Source organism: Podarcis filfolensis, assembly GCF_964270895.1.
Source record: "Podarcis filfolensis genome assembly, chromosome: 14".
Taxonomy (NCBI): Eukaryota; Metazoa; Chordata; class Lepidosauria; order Squamata; family Lacertidae; genus Podarcis; species Podarcis filfolensis.
Genome location: NC_139616.1, coordinates 36,692,077 through 36,713,110, shown reverse-complemented (window position 1 = coordinate 36,713,110; position 21,034 = coordinate 36,692,077). Strand labels below are relative to the sequence as shown.

At 43.7% G+C, this 21,034-nt stretch overlaps 1 protein-coding gene across 2 annotated transcripts; it reads left to right on the top strand.

Moving 5' to 3' along the window:
• The first annotated feature begins 3,466 nt into the window (after positions 1-3,466).
• On the top strand, positions 3,467-20,439 carry LOC310748937 (lysosomal dipeptide transporter MFSD1-like). Of its 2 annotated transcripts, none has more exons than XM_083585282.1 (14): positions 3,467-3,729; positions 4,913-5,013; positions 6,421-6,542; positions 7,632-7,687; positions 9,105-9,248; positions 9,603-9,761; positions 10,703-10,818; positions 11,861-11,961; positions 14,363-14,474; positions 15,108-15,245; positions 15,486-15,625; positions 16,104-16,215; positions 17,161-17,678; positions 17,906-20,439. In XM_083585282.1, the coding sequence occupies exons 1-13, from the start codon at positions 3,705-3,707 to the stop codon at positions 17,272-17,274; spliced, it is 1,440 nt and encodes a 479-aa protein (XP_083441408.1). In that variant the 5' UTR covers positions 3,467-3,704; the 3' UTR covers positions 17,275-17,678; positions 17,906-20,439. The 2 variants fall into 2 exon arrangements, with proteins under 2 accessions (XP_083441408.1, XP_083441407.1); XM_083585281.1 differs by having other exon boundaries at positions 17,161-17,689; positions 17,917-20,439.
• The last annotated feature ends 595 nt before the right edge of the window (positions 20,440-21,034 follow it).

Genomic DNA, 21,034 nt, shown 5'->3' with positions numbered 1-21,034 from the left:
GCTTTGATGCTCTTCTTTATATTTCCAAAAGTAAAAGGGGCAGACACAGGAACTGAAAAAGATATAGATGTTTGAGTATCATCCATGCCCTCCAACATTTCATGGATGAAAATAGGAATGTGCTTGCAACAACCCTGCCCTCATATCAATGAGGACTTCAGGAGCCACATCCCCCCCTACATTTTGAATGATTTTCATTCACATGCTGATGGTATATTAATTTACTTTGCAAGATCCTCGCAAGCTATTGCTGTTAAAGGCAAGATGTTGGTTGCTCTTTGGGTAAAGATCTACTACCAGGAAAGACAGCACCTTTTCCAGGATAGCCTGATATCTTTCAAACTTTCTGTTCAGGAATACATAGGGCACCATTATTTCTGTTCATTTTCTGTTTGTTTTTTTAAAAAAGAGAGAAAGCTCAATTTTTTTTAATCCAGTTCACATTTAGTTCATCTGTTTTGCTTGAAAATGTTGTTTAGCTGCTGTTGCTTAATTTTAAGTTGTAAATGGAAATTGGAAATTGCTTTATTTAATGGTTGCATTGATAATTATTTTATGTTTTATTTGATGCTTTTATTTTGTTACCTTGTGATGACAACATGCCCTGAAAGGCAGGCTAGAAATCTATCCAATAGATCAGGCATAGGCAAACTCAGCCCTCCAGATGTTTTTGGGACTACAACTCCCATCATCCCTAGCTAACAGGACCAGTGGTCAGGGATGATGGGAGTTGTAGTCCCAAAGCATTTGGAGGGCCGAGTTTGCCTATGCCTGCATTAAATATATCCAATAACCCTGGCATCTCCAGGTAGGGCTGTGGGGGAAGAATATTGCTGAAACCCTGCAGAGCTGCTACTTGTCAGTACTTCATATGCATAAGGTTGCACTGTTTGTTTAAGATAATCTGATGTGATTCCCCTCCTCAACTTCCTTTTTCTGTCTCCTTATCTCTTAGTCATTCTTCTCTCCTTCCCATTCTTCCTCATTCAGGCCTTTCATCTGATCTCTTCATTGCAATATGAAAGGTGGTTTACTGTGTAAGAAGCTTATAAAAAGGTCTGACGTTTTAACTGGGAGGAACTTTGACCTAGTCCTAGGATTTGAAATGAGAAAGACTGTGTTGAAGGTGAGAAAGAAAGTTGTGGAATTAAATGGAGATGGTGAAAACAGAGATAAGAAAAGTTGTTGAAATATACTGTAATTGTATTGGTTATGCACTAAAATTAATGATGAATATTTAATTAGTTTATTCAGCAACATTTATAGATTATGTAACAAAAATGAGTAAAAATCTAAGTGGTTTACATAAAATAGTATAATTTTTAATCAAAAATACTTATAAAACTAGCCAACGTTAAGAGTAAGCAGACAATTTAACAACAAAGATAAAATCCACATAATTTTTAAAAAACTATTTTTAAAAAATCTGGACAGGCTTGCTGAAACAAGAAAGTATTTAGCAGGCATCAAAAACAGCAAAACTTAAATGCCTGCTAGAGATTTATTTTATGAAATGAAAGCTGAAAATTCAGGAAGAATTTCAGAGGGGAAGAAGCAGAGGTGTGGTTCCTGGATTGGAGGAAGGCATCAAATAGTAATGAAGGCATCAAACATAACTTCAGACTCATTTGTTTTCGATCTTAGTAGGATACCGTTAATCACTGAAATAATGTATTTATTACAGCAGCACCTGGTACAGACCCGAGATCCACCTCTGACTCCCAACCTGCAACATGGGATCCACTTCCACACATTCCCTTGATTTGTTCCTAACAGCACATTATTCATCCTAAAATGACAATTCACAGAGCAATACGCATGTTACTTTAGTATTACTACTGAATTCAAACCAGTGGTTTTTACACTTGCTCTTAACCCAAAAGGCAGAGAAGCCATTAAAAACCAGTGATTTTTAAAGACTCCCTCACAATTTCAGTGAGGCACCTGGGCATGTTTGTCCTTTCGGATTTCATTTCAGTGCAGGGCAATATTGGGGGGGGAGGCTCTTGCTTTTCCTACCCACACTTTGCAGCACTTATGGAAATGGATATAAATGCCACTTCAGAATAAGATGTTTTTAGCCCAGACGCTCATTTGGTTTTGGTCAGTGGGAGACAGACTAACAGTGACTAACACAACAGAAATTTTACCTTCTTTACAAAACGTTTCAGCTCCAGATTTCATCAGTTGCTCTGATAAAAATGACGCTGTTCCCAAGGTCGCTTTGGTGCGGGGTGTGTGTGTGTGTGTGTGTGTAAACAGTGAGGTCAAAGGAGAATTAAGTGCAAAAAAAAGAAAGAACAGAGGAAGTGTACTGATCATACAGTTTGGCATTCAGGAGTTAGGGTGTGGTAATTTTTTTAAAAAAAGATTATTATTTATTAAATTCCTTCATCGCTTTTTCTTTCACAGGGCAAACCAAAGCGACTTACAACCAAACAGACTGACAAATATTCATGGGCGAGACCAGGAGCACCCACACCGCCTCCCACAAGAGACGGCGATCTTCCTTTAAAGCCCCAAACGGCCTCGGCCCTGTATATCTGAAGGAGCATCTCCACTCCCATCGTTCAGCCTGGACACTGAGGTCCAGTTCCGAGGGCCTTCAGGCAGTTCCCTCACTGCGGGATGTGAGGTTGCAGGGAACCAGGCAGAGGGCCTTCTCAGTAGTTGCGCCTGCCCTGTGGAACGCCCTCCCTTCAGATGTCAAAGAAATAAACAACTATCGGACTTTTAGAAGACATCTGAAGGCAGCCCTGTTTAGGGAAGTTTTTAAATGTATGTTTTATTGTATTTTTAATATTTTGTTGGAAGCCGCCCAGAGTGGCTGGGGAAACCCAGCCAGATGGGCGGGGTATAAATAATAAATTACTATTATTATTCCTTCAGGCCTCAGAGGAGGCCAACCCGAGAGGGCGGGCGAAATATATATATATATATATATATATATATATATATATATATATAAATAAAATGTCCAGTAGCACCTTAGAGAGAAGTGAGGTTACAGGGAACCAGACAGAGGGCCTTCTTGGTAGTGGCGCCCACCCTGTGGAACGCCCTCCCTTCAGATGTGAAGGAAATAAGTAGCTATCTTCTCTTTAAAAGACATCTGAAGGCAGCCCTGTTTAGGGAAGTTTTTAATATTTGATGCTGTATTGTTTTTAACACTCGATTGGAAGCCACCCAGAGTGGCTGGGGAAACTCAGCCAGATGGGCGGGGTATAAATAAATTATTATTATTATTATTATTATTATTATTATTATTATTATTATTATTATTATTATTATCTTTCGTGTGCATACACACTTCACTAAGGAGGGGCAGGAGAGGGGAGAGTGACAGGCCCACAGGCGAAACATAGGGACCCGAGCTCTGAGAGGAAAGCTCAGTGGGTGAGGAAAGAGGGCGGGCCCAAGCTCAGCCGCGAGCGGATTTGTTGGCGTCGTCACCAAGCTGGGCGGTGAGCAGTAGGCGGAGTTGGAGGGCGGGTTGTCACTCAAGAGGAGACATGGGCTGGGCTGGCGAGACAAAGGCAGAAAAGCAAGCGATGGTGGGCGGAGTCTGAGTGCCAGGCAGTACCGGCCGGTGTCTGGCCCGAGCGGAGGGGCGTGGCCCGAGCGAAGAGGGGCGGAGACTCCGGTTCGTCGCCGTGAGCTGAAACTTGCGGAGGAAGCAGCAGCCGCCAGAACTGAAAAAAGCCATGGCGGAGGCGGCAGCCGAGAAAGGTGAGCGCGAGCCGCGCCTGTCACGTGACCGTCGTTAGGGCACGTGACGGACTGTGCGTTTCCTTCCCTCCCCGCTCTTCTTTTGCTTAATTGCCAGTAAGAGAAAGAGGAAATCACGGTCCTTCCTCCCGTTAATAGAGAACTGAAGAGCGCGCGTGCGAGGCTCTTTGCACATGCTCAGAGGTTCACTGCCCAAGCTCAGAATCGACCTCTTGATCGCTTGCCTGGAGGCCCTTCTTTTTTTTTACACACGTCTCCGGGCGTTAAAAATAATGTCTTGCACTCAAGCCCTGCTTAAGCCTCCCTCCTTTCCTCTACACTGAATTTCTTACGGGCTGAGTGGCGTGGTGGGCAGATTTTCTCCCCCTTCCCCCACTGAATATCGCCTGACGGTCATTTTAGAGGGGTTGTGTTTCTGTGTTTTGCCTTTGGGAGTCCTTGCTTCTCTCTTGCTCCACTGAGTCTGTTTCTGTGGTTCCAGCTTGAGCCCAATATCGTATTTACATGAAGATTTATATCCTGCTTCTTAACTCGATGTCCTGTCAAATATTAAAACCTAGGAAAATGTATATTGAAACTTCCAAGAAAAATACAAAATAAACCTGCAGCAAATGCACCCCTGCATGCACATGCAAATTATAAGCTTTGCAATGGTCAATGTGAAGTTCCTTTCTGAGATTCCTGCCCCACCTCTTTTCTCTGCCAGGGAACCACATGAAAGTAGGATCCCATTGAAATACACTGCAATATTTGATGTGAACATATTAGATGCTTTCAGGGTGGTGATTTAAGTGCTCCCATAATTATGTTAGCAAGCAAAAACAGTGTTGTATCCAGCTTAGTTTTACTTAAGAGTAGACCCTTAATAATAATAATAATAATAATAATAATAATAATAATAATAATAATTTATTATTTATACCCAGCCCATCTGGCTGGGTTTCCCTTTGGAATTAATGTACCTAAGTTAGCCATGGCTATTAATTTCAAGAAGTCTACTCTTGAGTAGAACTAACATCAGCTACAGTCCACAATTTCCAAGTGGGGCACAACTGCCTTAGTATCAATTGTTTCATTGCACATTGTAATTGTGAAACACAATGATGGGTAAAATTGCCCTCTGTGAGACTTTCCCCCTCCCTTAGTTTTGCAAATTTTGCCTTATGCTCATTTTTTTCTGCAGCTTACTACAGATTCCTTGTGCTCTTCTTCAATTGCCTCCTGACCTTTGGCTCTTACTTCTGCTTTGATATCCCCAGTGTTTTGCAAGAGCAGTTTCAAGGGGTAAGTGCTTAGGTGGGAATGAGCAACAGTATTCTGTAAAAGGTCATATTGACTGCAGTCTTGAGACAAAATGGGTTGGTGGGGTATAAATACAAAATGTCTCTGAGCCTTCTCAAGCTGACCAGGTCAAAGAAGAGAGCTGTTTCCACAGCTGAAGGGCATATAAAAAGGTAAAGGGACCCGTGACCATTAGGTCCAGTCGTGACCGATACTGGGGTTGCGGCGCTCATCTCGCTTTTTTGGCCAAGGGAGCCGGCGTACAGCTTCCGGGTCATGTGGCCAGCATGGCTAAGCTGCTTATGGCGAACCAGAGCAGCACACGGAAATGCCGTTTACCTTCCCGTTGGAGTGGTATCTATTTCTCTACTTGCACTTTGATGTGCTTTCAAACTGCTAGGTTGGCAGGAGCAGGGACCGAGCAATGGGAGCTCACCCCGTTGCGGGGATTTGAACCGCTGACCTTCTGATCGGCAAGCCCTAGGCTCTGTGGTTTAGGCCACAGCGCCACCCACGTCCCTTCCGAAGGGCATATATATTGGAATTATTTTTGTCGCAGCCAGGACTCAAGCAAAACTATAGTTTAAATGCCGTCACAGTTTCTACAGACTAGATTTGTACATCTTTGTCCAAAATGCAACAGACCTGGAGTTCATCTTCGGTTGGAGTACTTTAGACATCAGGGGTGGGGAACACATGACATCCCAGATGTTGGACATCAACCCTCATCAGCTTCAGCCAGCATGAGCAATGGTCAGGGATGATTGTGGGAATTGTAGTCCAGCAACATGAGGTGTCTCATCCCTGGATTAGAAGGATTCATGACTGAGGATAGGTTTATCATCATATGTACTAATGGAAAACTCAGTTCTGTGAGTGGCCAAAGTGGTACCATTTAAAGGAGAGGTATTGACAGGCTCCAGGGAGACAATGAAGGTTTGCAGAACTCCACAAAGCTTCCCAATCAGGACTGAATGGGCCCAGTGGTCACAGAACACTGGTTTAGCGTTGGGAGGGGAACAAGATACAAGGTGAAGGTCTCTCTCAGCTCTCCAACACTGTCAGCTAAGATCCTTTAAGTAGAGATAGGCCTGGAATCTTTTGCATGCACAGCACTGATGGGTTGCTGAGCTGTGGCACTGGCCTGTCCTATATGTCTTCTCCAACCACTTAAAGTCATTTCCCTCCTTTTGTATGAGGGCCAACCAGTTCCTACTCCCTACCAATGATTCCCAAGAGTCCTAAGAGTTTTCTATATGAAATAATCTTAGGAAATAGATGAAGAGCACTAACCACCTAAGGCAAAACAGGCAGCTGGGTATCTTGGAATGGCTGAATCCAGATGTCCACCTACTCAACCCCTTGTTTATTTCTGGAACTCACTTCCTTTTACTCTGACTTGTTATATAGAACCTAACCTGTCCCAATGGCACGCACCACAATGGCACAGGGCATAATGGAACTGACTGTGTGGAAGGCCTGGGAATGACGCCTGAAGAGTACAATCTTCTGTATGCTATCTATGCCTGGACGTAAGTCATTCTTCTGTATCTTCCTATATACATTAAAAAGTAAGGCTATCGGCATGCTGCAGTTTCAGGGGCTACTGATAGGCCAGCTCCAGCGTGACAAATGGCAGACAGGCAAGTGAGGAAGTAGCATGGGGGGCAGGTGGTCCATGCGAGCTGTTTAACTCTATGTGTGTGCGCGCATACATGCGTGCGTGTATGCTTCACAGTGCCATTTGGCCAGTAACTCAATGAAGCTCTCTCCTCAATTAAGTGCAGCTGCAGCAAGGTTTGGCAGAGTGTAGAGGGGTACAGTGGTACCTCAGGTTACATACGCTTCAGGTTACAGACTCTGCTAACCCAGAAATAGTGCTTCAGGTTAAGAACTTTGCTTCAGGATGAGAACAGAAATCGTGCTCCGGCGGCGCAGTGGCAGCGGAAGGCCCCATTAGCTAAAGTGGTGCTTCAGGTTAAGAACAGTTTCAGGTTAAGTACGGACCTCCGGAACGAATTAAGTACTTAACCCGAGGTACCACTGTACTTCACTGAGCAAACACCCCCTCCATTAAATGCCTAGTTTTATATTTATCTTTTATCTATGTATATGTGGGGATGTATATGGGAAAGGCTGTCAGTGGCTACTAACAATGTTGTCTGTGTTCTCCTGTCAGAGGTAGCATGTATCTGAGTACCAGGTACTGGGAATCACAAGTGTAGAAGTGTAGTGTTCTCCAGTCATAGAATTGTAGAGCTGGAAGGGACTACAAGGATCATCAAGTCCAGCCCCCTGTAATGCAGGAATATTTTTGCCCAATGTGAGGCTCAAACCCACAACCCTGAAATCAAGAGTCTTATGCTCTACCAGCTGAGCTTTAATCTGGGCTGGTATGCATCTGAGTACCAGGTTCAGAGGGTGCTATGTACTCAAGTCCTGTTTGCGGGCTTTGCATAGGGCATGTGGTTGGTTACTGTGGGAGCTGGATGTTAGACTAGATGGGCCTTTGGTCTGCTCCAGCAGGGCTCTTCTAATACAGAAACAGGAAATAAGTAAAAGCAAACACATTTTTTAAAATAAAAAAACCAATAACTCTATTTTTCTTTTGTTTCCCATAGCAATGCACTGGTGGTGATCATGGCTGGCTTTTTAATTGACAAACTGGGAAATCGCTGTAAGTTCTGAGGCGTTGAACTATGGCTGATTGTTCGCCCTCCCCACTTGACTTCTTGCTTTCAGAGGTCATCTGGTGAATCCATTCTGTGTGCTCCTTTGTTTTCCATTTGTTTTCTGTGACGCAGTTGGCAGGGATGCAAAACGGGACTTTTTCTTATGCGGCACCCAGTATACTTGGCGGCCTAAGTCATTTAGGGCTTGAAACACTAATATGAGCACTTTGAATTGGGCCCGGAAACAAGCTGGAAACCTTTGAAGCTGTTTTAGAAAGTTGTTGTGTGCATTCGAATAAACCTGTGTGAACTGGAATATATCTGTGCACAGTTTATGGTTGATTCCAGCATTTAACAGAACAACCCAAACTGTGGGAAAGTGCCCACTGGTGATACACCAGCTTACCAGTATACCTGAAAGAGTGTCTCCACCTCCATCGTTCAGCCCAGACACTGAGGTCCAGCTCCAAGGGCCTTCTGGCGGTTCCCTCACTGCGGGAAGTGAGGTTACAGGGAACCAGGCAGAGGGCCTTCTCAGTAGTGTCACCCGCCCTGTGGAACGCCCTTGCATCAGATGTCAAGGAAATAAACAACTATTTGACTTTTAGAAGACATCTGAAGGCAGCCCTGTTTAGGGAAGTTTTTATCGCTTTTTAATATTCTGTTGGGAGCCACCCAGAGAAGCTGGGGAAACCCAGCCAGATGGGTAGGGTATGAATAATAAATTATCATTATTAAAAGCCACTGTGTCCAAACCCCAGTTCAGGAGACACTGAAGCTGGCAGAGTGTGTTTCTGCCAATGTGGGATTTCCTCTGCTAGTGGTTCTCCAGGTGTGCTGTTTCCCAGCTCAACACATCTGGAGTTTGGATTAGTGGAGGCTAGTTCATTAGAGCGAATGGGGCAGTGACCAGCCAACTCAGTCTGCCCTCAGCTCACCCCCACCTGTCTTATGTTCTTTCTTACAACCACCCCAGGAGGTAGCACTGGTTGTCAACTTCCTCTTCCTTAGTCTCAGTGTTGCCCTTGTGGGATTCAGGAGGGAGGAGGATGGGGACAGAGCTGCAATTACCTGCCATTGGCTTTGTCTCCACTTTGCTCTGGCTTCACAAACCTTTGGCCTCCTGCCTTCTGCCCTGCCATTTGCAATGGGCACAAGCTGCCACTGGTTTGGATTACACAATATCATGGGAAGAGTGTTCACTGAGGTGGGCCCGTTTGCAGTGAACCAGAGACATGCAAAATGGGTCAGTAATGTTTCCCTGTTCCAGTTAATAGACAGGCATTGTGTGCTCAAGTCTTATCGAAATAGTCATAGACCTGGATCCAAGAACTGGCCTCCTCTTACACCTCCAGTTTGCATAGTTGTTAAAAGCTCATTTGCCTTGATTTAATGAACTTCTTCCATCTTCTTCTTCCCTAGTTGGTGTATTTCTCTTCTCTTTCCTCACTGTCCTGGGATCATCCATATTTGCTCTGGGCTCTCACTTCAGAGGAACTCCGTATCTCTTGCCGCTGATGCTGACAGGCAGGTTGCTTTTCGGCTCTGGAAATGGGTCACTAACAAGTAAGGAGAGAAAGAAATCCTTTTTTCAGTTAAGACAGGGGTGGCTTAATTTTGTAGATTTTAATTGCTGTGCATTGCCTTGGGGAATCGGGGAATCCAAAGTCATATGTGTTTTTCATGGATAAATGTCTGTACTGCTGATTGGAGATGCTCTGGTTTCCATTTCTGGTCTTTTCCCTTCTCCTAGTGTTCACGTGGTTTCACATTTAGCTTTTTTTTGTGTGACTCTTCTGTTCACCACCTTGAGTATTTTATGAAAATATGGGCTATAGGTTATCAACTCTTCTCCATTTTCAGCATCTATCTTTTTCATGAAATCACTTAATAACACTGCTGTCTTTTCTGCTTTTTGAGTTGTGCAGAATCGTATCACAGCCTTCTGGTTCAAGGGGAAGGAGTTGGCTCTGGCGTTTGGGCTGACACTCTCCTTTTCCCGGCTCGGAAGTGTCCTCAACTTCTTCTTCACCCAGCAGTTTGAAAGTCACTTTGGCATCCAGTGGACTCTCTGGGGAGGTGAGTTTCATGTCAGCTTGCCTCTACAGCAGGGCCTGAGAACCATTTTCAGCCTGAGAGTCACATTCCATTCTGGACAACCTTCTACAGCCCACATACCAGTGGTTGGTGTGGTCAGAGGCAAAAGTGGTCAGAACAGTGAACATGAATTTTCCCTTTGTACAGTAGGCCGTTTTCTACATACACTCTCACACTCTCCGCTCTATGCTCCATCCTGGCAAAACAAGAAACATTATCAGAGTCCCAGGAAGCATTCCAGCCAGACCAAAACAAGCAAACTCAAGCAGGGCTGGTGAGAGATGTGACTAGAGAGAGTGTGGGGTCTGGGGAGAGTCCCAGGGGCTTGATAGGCCTGGAATGCTGTGTTGGACCCCCCCCCCAGGCCTTAAATTTCCCTGAAATGGAGCCTTTCAAGAAGGTCAGTTTATATTGCAGCAAATACACTGTGTCATCCCTCAAGCAAGCACTTCTATGTCCAAAATACCATATTTTCGCCAATAGGAAGTAGCAATGCTTGTTGCTGGACACAATATGATTCTTGACTCAGTTATTAGGCCCATTGCAATGTGAAATGCTGTCTGGAATGTGGTTGCATGAGTGTGCAGGCAGCTACATACACTAGTGCCCTATGGCATCAGTGGTGATGAACAATGCAACTCTTAATGCACTTCCAAGTAGGAATTGTGCTTTGGTGCCAGTAGGGGTGGTCATCCTGCAAAGACGACCATAAGTGACTAGCTAAAATATATATGTGTGTGTGTGCGTGTGTGTGTGTTGTAGGGGGAGAAGACCCTTGCAAGTTTCACCTCTCTAGCATTTTTTTTTGCAATTAGCTGGGCTTCCTGTCCCCAAATGAACCCAAACCACGTTCTTGTCTAACACACCCTTAAAGCATTCCAGTGATCCCAGTTCCACCATCAGTCGTTCCTCTCTGCCTGCAGGGACTTTGTTATGTGTCCTGGGCTTTCTTTCTGCTGTCGTCGTCAGTGTGCTGGACAAGGTGGGCATGAAGCAGCTCGGATTGGATGGAGTTATCCAGCAAGAGTCCAAGAAAGTGGTACGTGAGGCAGAAGTTGCATTGAGCCACATATGCTTGGTTTTCCATTGTGAGCTTTGTGTGCAAAAGCTGAGAGCCTCATTTATCATTGGCAGCCAGGAGAGGGAGCAAGTGCCTTTTAGCAAAAGTCTCCAAGCTGTAGCTCCCCAATTTCCTTTCTCTGCTAAGAAGGGGTGGTGACAGTTATCTGAGTTCCTGTGACCCTGAAAGCTTTTTGCCCAGCAAGTATGTTTGACTGGCAGCTGTTTGGCCTATCTAGGACAGCGCCATGAATTTGGACCCTGATTTTGAGTCCACAGTGACCTGGATTTTTGGTTCTCATTGCCATGGCATGATGTAATCTTGTTTGCGGGGGGCCTGTTTTGCTCTGCAGCTTCATGCACTGTTGGTTTATTACTGGAAGAACAGGAAAGGGTCTCTTTCCCCCCTACATGCAATGTAGGGAGCCCCTAACGCAGGCTGTAAAGATACTGGCATGAACTAACAGAGCCAGATTTGAATGAAACCTCAATGCTGCACTAGGCTTAGTACTGGATTTATGCACAGGCTAAGTAATCCACAGCTTACTGCCCCCAAATATAATTTTTTCACTACATCCCAAGATTTACATAATTGATTTTTTAAAATAAAGGAAACTGGGAAACAGCCCTAGAGCAGGGATGGAAAACCTGAGGCCCTTTAGGTAATGTTGGACTTCACCTCCCATCAGCCAGAGCCGGCATGACCAGTGGTGAGGAATGATGGGAATTGTAGTCCAGGGACACCTGAAGGGCCACAGATTCCTCATCCCTGCCCTGGAGCTTTTAACCTTCAGAGTTTTGGATGAGGACATGGTGCCATTTGCGTAAGTTACAGGAAACCTCTTAGGAGCAGACTGACAACTGAACCAATGACTTGGGAGACGTAGTCTGGACAGTCATCTGCTTGAGACTTTTTATATCTGGATCTCCTGCATGGAGCAGTGAGGTGAACCAGATAGTTGAAAAAGACCCTCCAACTCTGTGATTCTATGATGTGCATTTTATTTTTCTCTGATTGGCAGCGGGTTCAGGATGTTCGACACCTACCACTTCGCTATTGGCTCCTGGTCCTGACCATCATGTTTTTCTACAACGGGGTCTTTCCTTTCGTGGCGGATGCCAGGTAAACGGTTTACTGTGGTGGTTTTAGTGACTCGTCCCAATGCTGAGGTTTGGTTGAAGCTGGAAGAAGTATGAATGTTAATAAGTGAGTGAGAAGTGGGCAGAATGGCCCAAACTCATACGGACTGGGCAGCAGAGTCCCCTCTACTACATTAGTTTTGTCTAGCTCTGCCTTGCCAATCTGGTTCTCATATGTGGCCCTAGAACAAACTAGGCCTAGAAGGGTTCAGGATTGCTAGTTTCCAAAGTATTCCCTGTTAGCAAATCAATACCATTCCCGTTGGACTTAAAACTTGTAGGATGAACTGTGATTTAATGGCTGCACTGGCTGCTGGTCCATTTCTGGGCCCAGTTCAAAGTACTGGTACACACCTTCAAAGCAGGGATGAAGAGCCTATGGCCAAGTGTTGCCAGCTACAACTCCTGTATCACTAGCCATGCTGGCTGGTGCCAGTTGGGAGTCCAACATCTGGAGGTTTGCAAGGTTCCCCATCCCTGCTTCAAAGTACTTTATGGCTTGGAACCAGGGTAGATGAAGGTCTGGATTTTTGCTTCTGTTGCATGAGATGATTATCAGAAGACTGTCTTTCAATGTCTTATGAACCATCTCGGTGATTTCAAAATTCAGTGGTACCTCTGGTTACGTACTTAATTCGTTCCGGAGGTCCGTTCTTAACCTGAAACTGTTCTTAACCTGAAGCACCACTTTAGCTAATGGGGCCTCCCACTGCCGCCGCGCCGCCAGAGCACGATTTCTGTTCTCATCCTGAAGCAAAGTTGTTAACCCGAGGTATTATTTCTGGGTTAGCGGAGTCTGTAGCCTGAAGCGTATGTAGCCTGAAGCGTATGTAGCCCGAGGTACCACTGTATAGTAAAAACCATATACATTGTTTTTTAAGTTACAGATAGGTAGCCGTGTTGGTCTGCCATAGTCAAAACAAATCTGCCATAGTCAAATCTGCCATAGTCAAAACAAAAAATTTTTTTCCTTCCAGTAGCACCTTAAAGACCAACTAAGTTAGTTCTTGGTATGAGCTTTCGTGTGCATGCACACTTCTTCAGTGTATCTGAAGAAGTGTGCATGCACACGAAAGCTCATACCAAGAACTAACTTAGTTGGTCTTTAAGGTGCTACTGGAAGGAAAATTTTTTATTGTTTTTTAAAAAAAGCATTCTAAAACAGAAAAAGCATTCTAAAACATTAAATACATTCTCTCAGCCAGTGACCTCAGGAACAGTGCATTGTAGCCATCAAATGTCTGGGTAAACGGGGATGTTTTAAAATTCTTGCTAAGCCAATAATGAGGGAGATAGACACACCTCATCTCATTACTATGTCAGGTAAGCTGCTTCAGGAAAGTTCTTCAAGGATGGGAGATAAATCCTAATAACAACAGCAGCAAGAACTCCTCCTCTTCCTCAAGTGGGAGGGTAGATACCAAAGGCCTGATACCTTTGCAGAGCTTTCAGAAGTCATTAATTCTGGAAAGAGTCCTCCTTTCAATACATCCTGAGTGGCTGCAGCCAAAAAGCCCCCTGGCACCCGGCCAGCTTCTTGGGCTGTGCTTGGTCTTCAAAGTGCCCTACATGGCAGCTCTTGGGTCATATTGCAGCTTCCTCAGATATACAGGCTGGGGCTCCTTTCCCTTGTCTTGGGAGATTTGGATCTCATCCTTTCTGACTCCACCTTAAAATGCTGTGACCTTGGCAGATTTCCTGCACTGCTTTTCTACAGTACATCAGCAAAACGTGTATTGATTGGAGGGGTTGAGATGTGACGTTAAGCCATTGGTACAGTGAGACAATTTTAGACTCTGGACTTAATGGGTCTTTTTTTTTAAGGGAGGTTGTTGTCTTTAGATAGTCATGTGTGTTACGCCACTTACTATGAAATGTGGCAAGCTAGCCATGCTTCCACCTCATTCTTTTGACGTCTGCCTCAAAAGTCCTGCCCTGATACCACCACTATATTAGGTAAGTGCAAAGCAGAACAGGAGTTTGGCTAGGGATTTAAAGACTCTCTGGTCACAGGCATGGTCTACAGCAGGGGTAGCCAATGTGATGGCCTCTAGATGCTCTGATCAGCCCTGGGCAGAAGGCCAGTTTACCAAACAACGTTGTTTTTATTCTCAGGGAGCTCTAGCAATTGTAGCTTTATAAGGGAATGAGGGTCTCCTAATAGCTCTCAGAACGGCTAGGAAGCTGCAGGATTCCCTGGGGGAAGCCACGACCGTTAAACAGTACTTAAAATATATGGTGCAGATGTGGCCATTTGTCTGCAGAGGCCCTTGGAAAAAAGCAAGGCAGAAGAGCTCAATTGTTTCCATATGGATAAAAAGGAAATCTTTCTGTCATGTGATCTAGAATCTTAATGGGGTTCTCTCTCCTGCAACCCTTTCCAGCAAGTTTATCCAAGATAAGTATCCTGGCTATACCCAACAGGCAGCTGCTTATATTGCTGGGGCAGTTTACGACAGCTCCCTTGTTCTCTCAGCGGCAGTCGGCATACTGATCGTAAGTACTTGTGTCACTGGCTTTGGTGTAACGCTTGGGCGGGGGTTGGAATTCCTTGACATGGTTTCTGCAGGGCAAGAGCTGCACATTCAGCTATTCCAGTGGAGTAGCAGGATTTTGCAAATCGAAATGAGGGCTGGGTTTTGGAACCTGACCGCAAGTTAGATCAAATCATAGATTGGATTGCTTTTATATATATGTATTTAAAAAGCCTTACAATGTACTGTATTTTTCCGTGTATAACACCCCCCCGTGTATAAGACGCCCCCTATTTTGGGGGACACAAAATTAAGAAAAGGGGGGAGGCTTGCCCACAGTTGTTGAGCTTTGGGTGGAGGGGTTGCCCAGACTGACAATTGGTATCGCACACGTCACCAATTCCGCCAATCATCTGCCCGCTCGCCAACATCAGCCGCCAATCGACAGCAGCATTTGCTGCAGCCACCAATCACCTGCCCAATCGCCACTAAAAATCTCCTGCTCGCGGCAGTAACCAATCCCATTTCTGACATTATTTTATAAGAAAAAAACCTCGTCTTATACACGGAAAACTACAGCATTTTAGACAACCAAGCAGATCGCCAAGCATTACAGCAGTGTATGTAGAATTATTACTTTTTTTTCATTTTTCAGGATTATGTTGGACTGAGAGGTGTATTTGCAGTTGGCTGCGCAGTGCTGACTTTGCCCGTCTTTGCCCTCTTGGCTTTCACGTTCGTTCCTCCACTTGTCTCTACCATCTGGCTGGGCATTACCTACTCCTTTGCAGCAGTAAGCCATCATAAATGTGATATCTCCCAATTTCTGCTTCCCTAGAATACATGGGATAGGTTCTACATCATTTACCTAGTGCCTGCCTCATTAGAGGAAGTTTCCATGTTCCCTCTTTTAGGTACATGGGTGGAAACAAAAGCCGAAGCTGAAAAAACCCATTCCCCCTAGTTTAACAGTCTTACTTCTCAAATCACCTATTTTCTCACTGTTTCTGTTGTTTCAATCACCTCTTAACAGGCTAGCATGTGGCCCTCTATCCCCCTTGTGGTCCCCCAGGCAACCTTGGGAACAGCCATGGGGCTTGCAACATCCGTACAGATGATTGGAATTGGCCTCTCTAATGTGATTGTGGGACGGATTCTGGGAACGAAGTCGAGGTGAGAATAGCTGCTTTTCTTCCTTCCTCACAGTTGTGCCGTCAAAAAAATGACACCATTGTCACCATCACTCCCGAACCCCAGATCCCATGTTGCTCCAAGGCTTGGCCATGGGATTACATTATTTTGCACATGTCTTACATGATTGGGCTGCCATATTTCCGCAATTCGTCTGTCAAAAATGGCATCTGGGTTGAATTTTTGGAAACCAGTTAAAATGTCTGGGGAAACACAAGCATATGGCAGCCCACATCGGAAGTGTTGAATTTTTGACGAATTTCCAAAAAACTTCAATTTTGGGTGGGGGCAGACTTTGAAAAAAAAAAAAAAAAGCAGCCCACAACTTTGGCCAGAAATTAATAATTCCAGATTTTCACTTCTTGAAATATGGCAACCCTACTACATGAGGGGATGTAAATTCTCAAGCAGTTGGCTGTCTTGTTTGCCATATGTACATTTATTATTATTTACCTTGCAGTGAGTTAAAGATCCCATTGTGGCGATGGCAACAGATGATGGTCTTCATGCTGGCAAACACCATTGCTTGCATTGTTGCCTCCATCAGCCTCAACATAGTGGACAAGAAGCAGGTAAGGATCAGTATTTGGGGCATTTGCCATATTCTGCCTAATTCTGCTCCACGTTCCTGCCTGATAATATCTTTCCTTTTTAAATAAAAAAAGAGGTTCTGTCCCAAAGATTTCCTAAGGAAAGCATCATAATGCACAGCCAAAATTGGCTAAAATTTCAGGACCCCAAACTGGGCCATTAAGAAGACTGGTGGCGGCAGCAGAGTTCTGTCCATTGCTTCTGATTTTTGGTCCTCTCTCGTTCTTTATGCCATACACTAATAGGTCAGGTTCCCCCAGCAAAGATGCTGTTGTGCAGGTAACCCGAAATCCTAGCAAAACAATACCACTGCACGTTGGTTTTTAAAAATTCAGTTGTTGCTAATTAAGAAAACATTGAATGACTTTATGCAAAGCCATGAGGTTCCACACTGTATCCAGAAATGGAGGATTTTGTCTTACTGCATTTTCTAGTAAGGAATAAATGTTTTAGGGAGTTGGTTTCAGTTCTAAAGCACCTTTTTCACGAGAGAACTGTAGAGCAGGAGAGGAAGCAGGTCGCTAGACAAATGAGTCTTAACTTTAGACAGACCCAGCCTGACTCCAGTTATTACTGCTAATTACTTTATTTAAAATAGAGATGAGGAGCTTGCAGCCTTTACCTCTTGCTGCTAGGGGTAACCAAAATTGATATGGCTTGTGGGTGGTGGCAGATATGATGTTAAAACTTCTCCCCAGTTCTCTGCTGCTGCTGTCATTGCGACCAACTTCCCTGAATAAGGCCACTAGGGTGTAATTATGACCAGGAGGTAACGCTTCTCAGGCAGACCTGATAGAATGTGATTCCTGCTTTATATGGTGGTGAAATAGGGTTTGGAAAAATCATAGTCTAGCACCCCAGCTGACAGCGAGATTCCAAAAACCCAAAATAATGCCCAGTTTCATTTTCCTGACTTCTTTTTTTAGGGTGGAACATTGAACCGTTCAACAAAGCGCTCATCAACAGAGGAGCCCGCCAGGCAGCCTGTAGACACAGCCCCACTCCTCAGTGAGGTGGAAGATGAAGGATCCATCAACTAGGAAGCCCTCTGTGGGCTACTATCTAATATTTCATTAAGGAATCTAAACATAAGTCCAACTTACAGTACAGTCCCTTTTTAGGCCCTCGTATACATGTAAGTTGGGCTTATGTTAGGAACAAAAGGGAAATCTTACACTACGAGGTTCTACAAATCTGCCATGTGCCAAGAAAGCCTGTAATACTGCCTCTTGGGCACAGGAGCTGTTTAAGTGCAGTCATTGAAGAATACTTTGACAAGAGGACAGTTATCTCCAGCTCCTGGCTCTCCAGTACAGGCAGAATTTTTCTGCATGTTGTAGTTTGAAAAGCACAGAAGCAACACTAATGGAAGTCAAATCCTACTGAAATCAATGGGAATTCAGTGAGTAAATTTGCAAGTTACATCTTTATCATATAAGACCCAGTTACAGATAGGTAGCCGTGTTGGTCTGCCATAGTAAAAAAAAAAAAAATTTCCTTCCAGTAGCACCTTAAAGACCAACTAAGTTAGTTCTTGGTATAAGCTTTCGTGTGCATGCACACTTCTTCAGATACCAGAAGAAGTGTGCATGCACACGAAAGCTTATACCAAGAACTAACTTATTTGGTCTTTAAGGTGCTACTGGAAGGAATTTTTTTTTTATATATAAGACCCACTTAAGCATTGGGATATTCAAAACGTGTCTTCTAAGAATCTCTGCTGCAGGCCTAGATATCTATCCTGTTATTATGTTTGCAGGTAGTGTGGACATCCCCTTCAAATGTAGCACAATCGCTTGGCGAACGTGAACCTCAAAAAGCTATATGGAATGAATAGGAGTCAATATTATTTCATGCTGGTTCATGCCCGTGTCTTGACCTAATCCGTTTTCTATGACAGAGGCCCCAAACAAAACTTGGGTGTATATGCACACTGATTCCTTGATGTTAGCCAAAATAACAAATAGGAGCTGCAGCAAAATACTGCAGTGTCGACTGCTCCAGTTCAAGGTTGTAAGACCACAAGAGCAGCCCTTGCTAGGTCTGTCCAAAGGCCCCTCCAGTCCTGTATTCCGTTCTCACAGTGACTAACCAGATGTTTATGGGAAGCCCACAAGCATCACCTGAGCACAAGAGTGTTCTCTCTACCTGTCATTCCTGGCAGTTGACATTCAGAGGCATACTGCGTCTGAAAGTGAGGGAGACTACAGAGGAAAGGGCTATCACTACACCTTGTGGTAGTTCTAACTATGCACTGTTAGGGTTGCAGTCAGCCATGCCCTTTTCCAGAACGCTTTATTCCATCCCAAGATGGCTACTCTACTGGGCATTTCCCTCAAGCTGCTACTATCTGCCTCTCGTAGTGCTTAGATTGACAACTGGAGAGTGAGCTTGCTATTAGTATATAGGACATGCATGCACATGCAGTGGATGAAAAGAAATACTTTACTTATTTGATGGTTTTAGAATTCTTGACAAACATAAGTCCAAATTGATCAAGATCCCCAATGGAGTAGTTTTCAGTGAGTTGGTTGCCTGCCTGCAAATTCCTACATTCTTGCATTGCTGGGAGTTGGACTAGATGACCCTTGGGCTCCCTTCCAACTCTACAGTTCTATGATTCTGTGAAACAGATAATGTTAGTACCTTCCTTCAGACTATTAAATCTTGCCAAAACTTATCCATGATTACATTCAAGAGCTTGGTGTGGAGCCAGCAACACAACATGTACTGGAAAAACAACTTCTTGGCTTTCATCCCAGGCTTTTACATGGATAATGTTGGCTGTGAGCTATTTGAATAACATATCTATAATACCAGGGGTGGTAGAATCTATGGCTGTCTAGATTATTGGTGGATTACAGCTTCCATTATGCCCAACTACTAGCCATTCTGGCTGGGGGGCTTATGAGAATTCAACAATATATGGAATACTACAGGTTAGTTATTTCTGCTCTGCAGTAAAAAATATTTAGAAAGCTGCATTTGACCAATGCCCTCAGTTTAATACATTTTCACTGAGTAGGTCTTACCTACTGCATGAATTTGGGCCTTGCCCAGTCTGCAAATGCCCATATGCAGAGAGCTTCCACCAACAATACCGTGTTTGGAGTTAAGTATTTTTTCCATACCTCCTATGAAGTTCTTGCTCTGCTGATGTCCAAAGAGTTGGGGCTTTTGTGCTCATGTAGCTTTCCAGCACACACCACATCAGTGTTACTAACACAGGACTGTTACAGAGAAAATACTTCCAAGTCTTCCAAAAGGAATAATGTACATCACTAAATATTCCTACTCCAGCAATGGGTAAGGTGGCAGCTATTACCAGCATTATCTTTCTTTGGTACTAGAGTTTAGTAATGTAAACATAAATTTATAGGAAAAATGTAGGTCATATTTTTGGTCATAAGGCTACAGAAAAATCTGAAGCAGGGCAGTACTTTGATTCTTAGAAGCCTCAAGGAGGCCTGTCAGATTAATAACACAAATTAAAAATGTAGTACCCAGAACAACTTCCAGTCTTTCCCCTTTGCCACAATATCTCTTTTTACACCTAGTGATTATGTACAGGAATTTCTACGCTATACTGCAACAACATTAACAGAATGCTGATTTTGGCTTGCTAACGCCACTAGGAGAAAGGAATTAAAAGATTTTTAATATTTCTTAAATGATTTCCTTGAAGTTGTGTGACCACACCAGTATTAAATCACTAGCACAAGTTGATTAACTTAATGACAACACTGCTCATTTTCAAGCACTGGAGAAAAGAGTATTGCTTAATGTTGCTGAGAGGTCAAATTAGGAACCATCTGCAGGCAACCAGAGAATTGTATTGAAAGGCAGCTACTATCTTCAGCTAATGTGAGGACAGAACAGATGGTACAGAAATGAATCCAATAAAGTTAACTCTTCTTTCCTAGTGATTGAAGACTGAGTCAGCCTTAAGGTATTTTACTGCAAAAGAAACATTCTGTTAGCAATATTAAAAAGTGAAGGAGGTAGAAAAACATTCCCCTCCTTGCATAGAGAGTATATATTTAGAAAATGGACTATTTGTACTGTAACCTTCTCCAAAGATGTTGAGGTAGGGGTTAAAGTGAAAGCTAGTCAGTAAAGGGTTTCAAGTCACTGTAGCATAGCTAATGACAATACCACTTCACTGGCCAATAACACACAAAATAAAGTTCTGAGTATTCTGTTTACTTTTTCTTGCAATAGTACTGGCATCAGTGAATTTACACAGCAAAGCATGGGTAACTCTTCTAATAACTTGCATAGCCAAATTGGATGGGGCTTCACTGAGTACAAAAGGATAGGTCCCTTTTCTAAGATGCTTACAAAGTTGACAAAGGGGAAACTAAAGAAGGATGGGGATGAGGTAAACAAATGATATGCAGTTCATTCAGTTGCAAGTATTTGGGCTAAGGCACAGTAGGAATTGAAGAGGTTGTGCCAAACATGCTTCACAGAAGAGATGGATTTTTTGAGAGGATGGTTTTGAAGGAACAGAGAAATGTCATTTAGAAGAATGGTAGCATGAGTTTGGGCTAGGAACCACAGGTGTGGCAACTTCCAACTAGAAAAGTCCCTCCTTACAAGTGTTGATTGTACAGACAGACACCTGAATCTCTTGATTCTGAATTAAGATACTTTCTATTTCAAACAATATTTGAATTTTATTCTCTGCCAAGAAATGGATGCATTCATCCATAATTTCATTACAAACTTGTCAGGACAGGGAATTGTATTTACTTTTTGCTTAAAATTACCCAGTACAGTACAGATGGATGGCACTAC

Excerpts from the sequence above, each read along its gene's own strand:
- LOC310748937 (XM_083585282.1), top strand. The coding sequence starts at position 3,705 with ATGGCGGAGGCGGCAGCCGAGAAAG. Across the intron at positions 9,249-9,602 it reads TGGAAATGGGTCACTAACAA|TTGTGCAGAATCGTATCACA; the intron begins GTAAGGAGAGAA and ends CTGCTTTTTGAG. Across the intron at positions 16,216-17,160 it reads ACATAGTGGACAAGAAGCAG|GGTGGAACATTGAACCGTTC; the intron begins GTAAGGATCAGT and ends TTCTTTTTTTAG.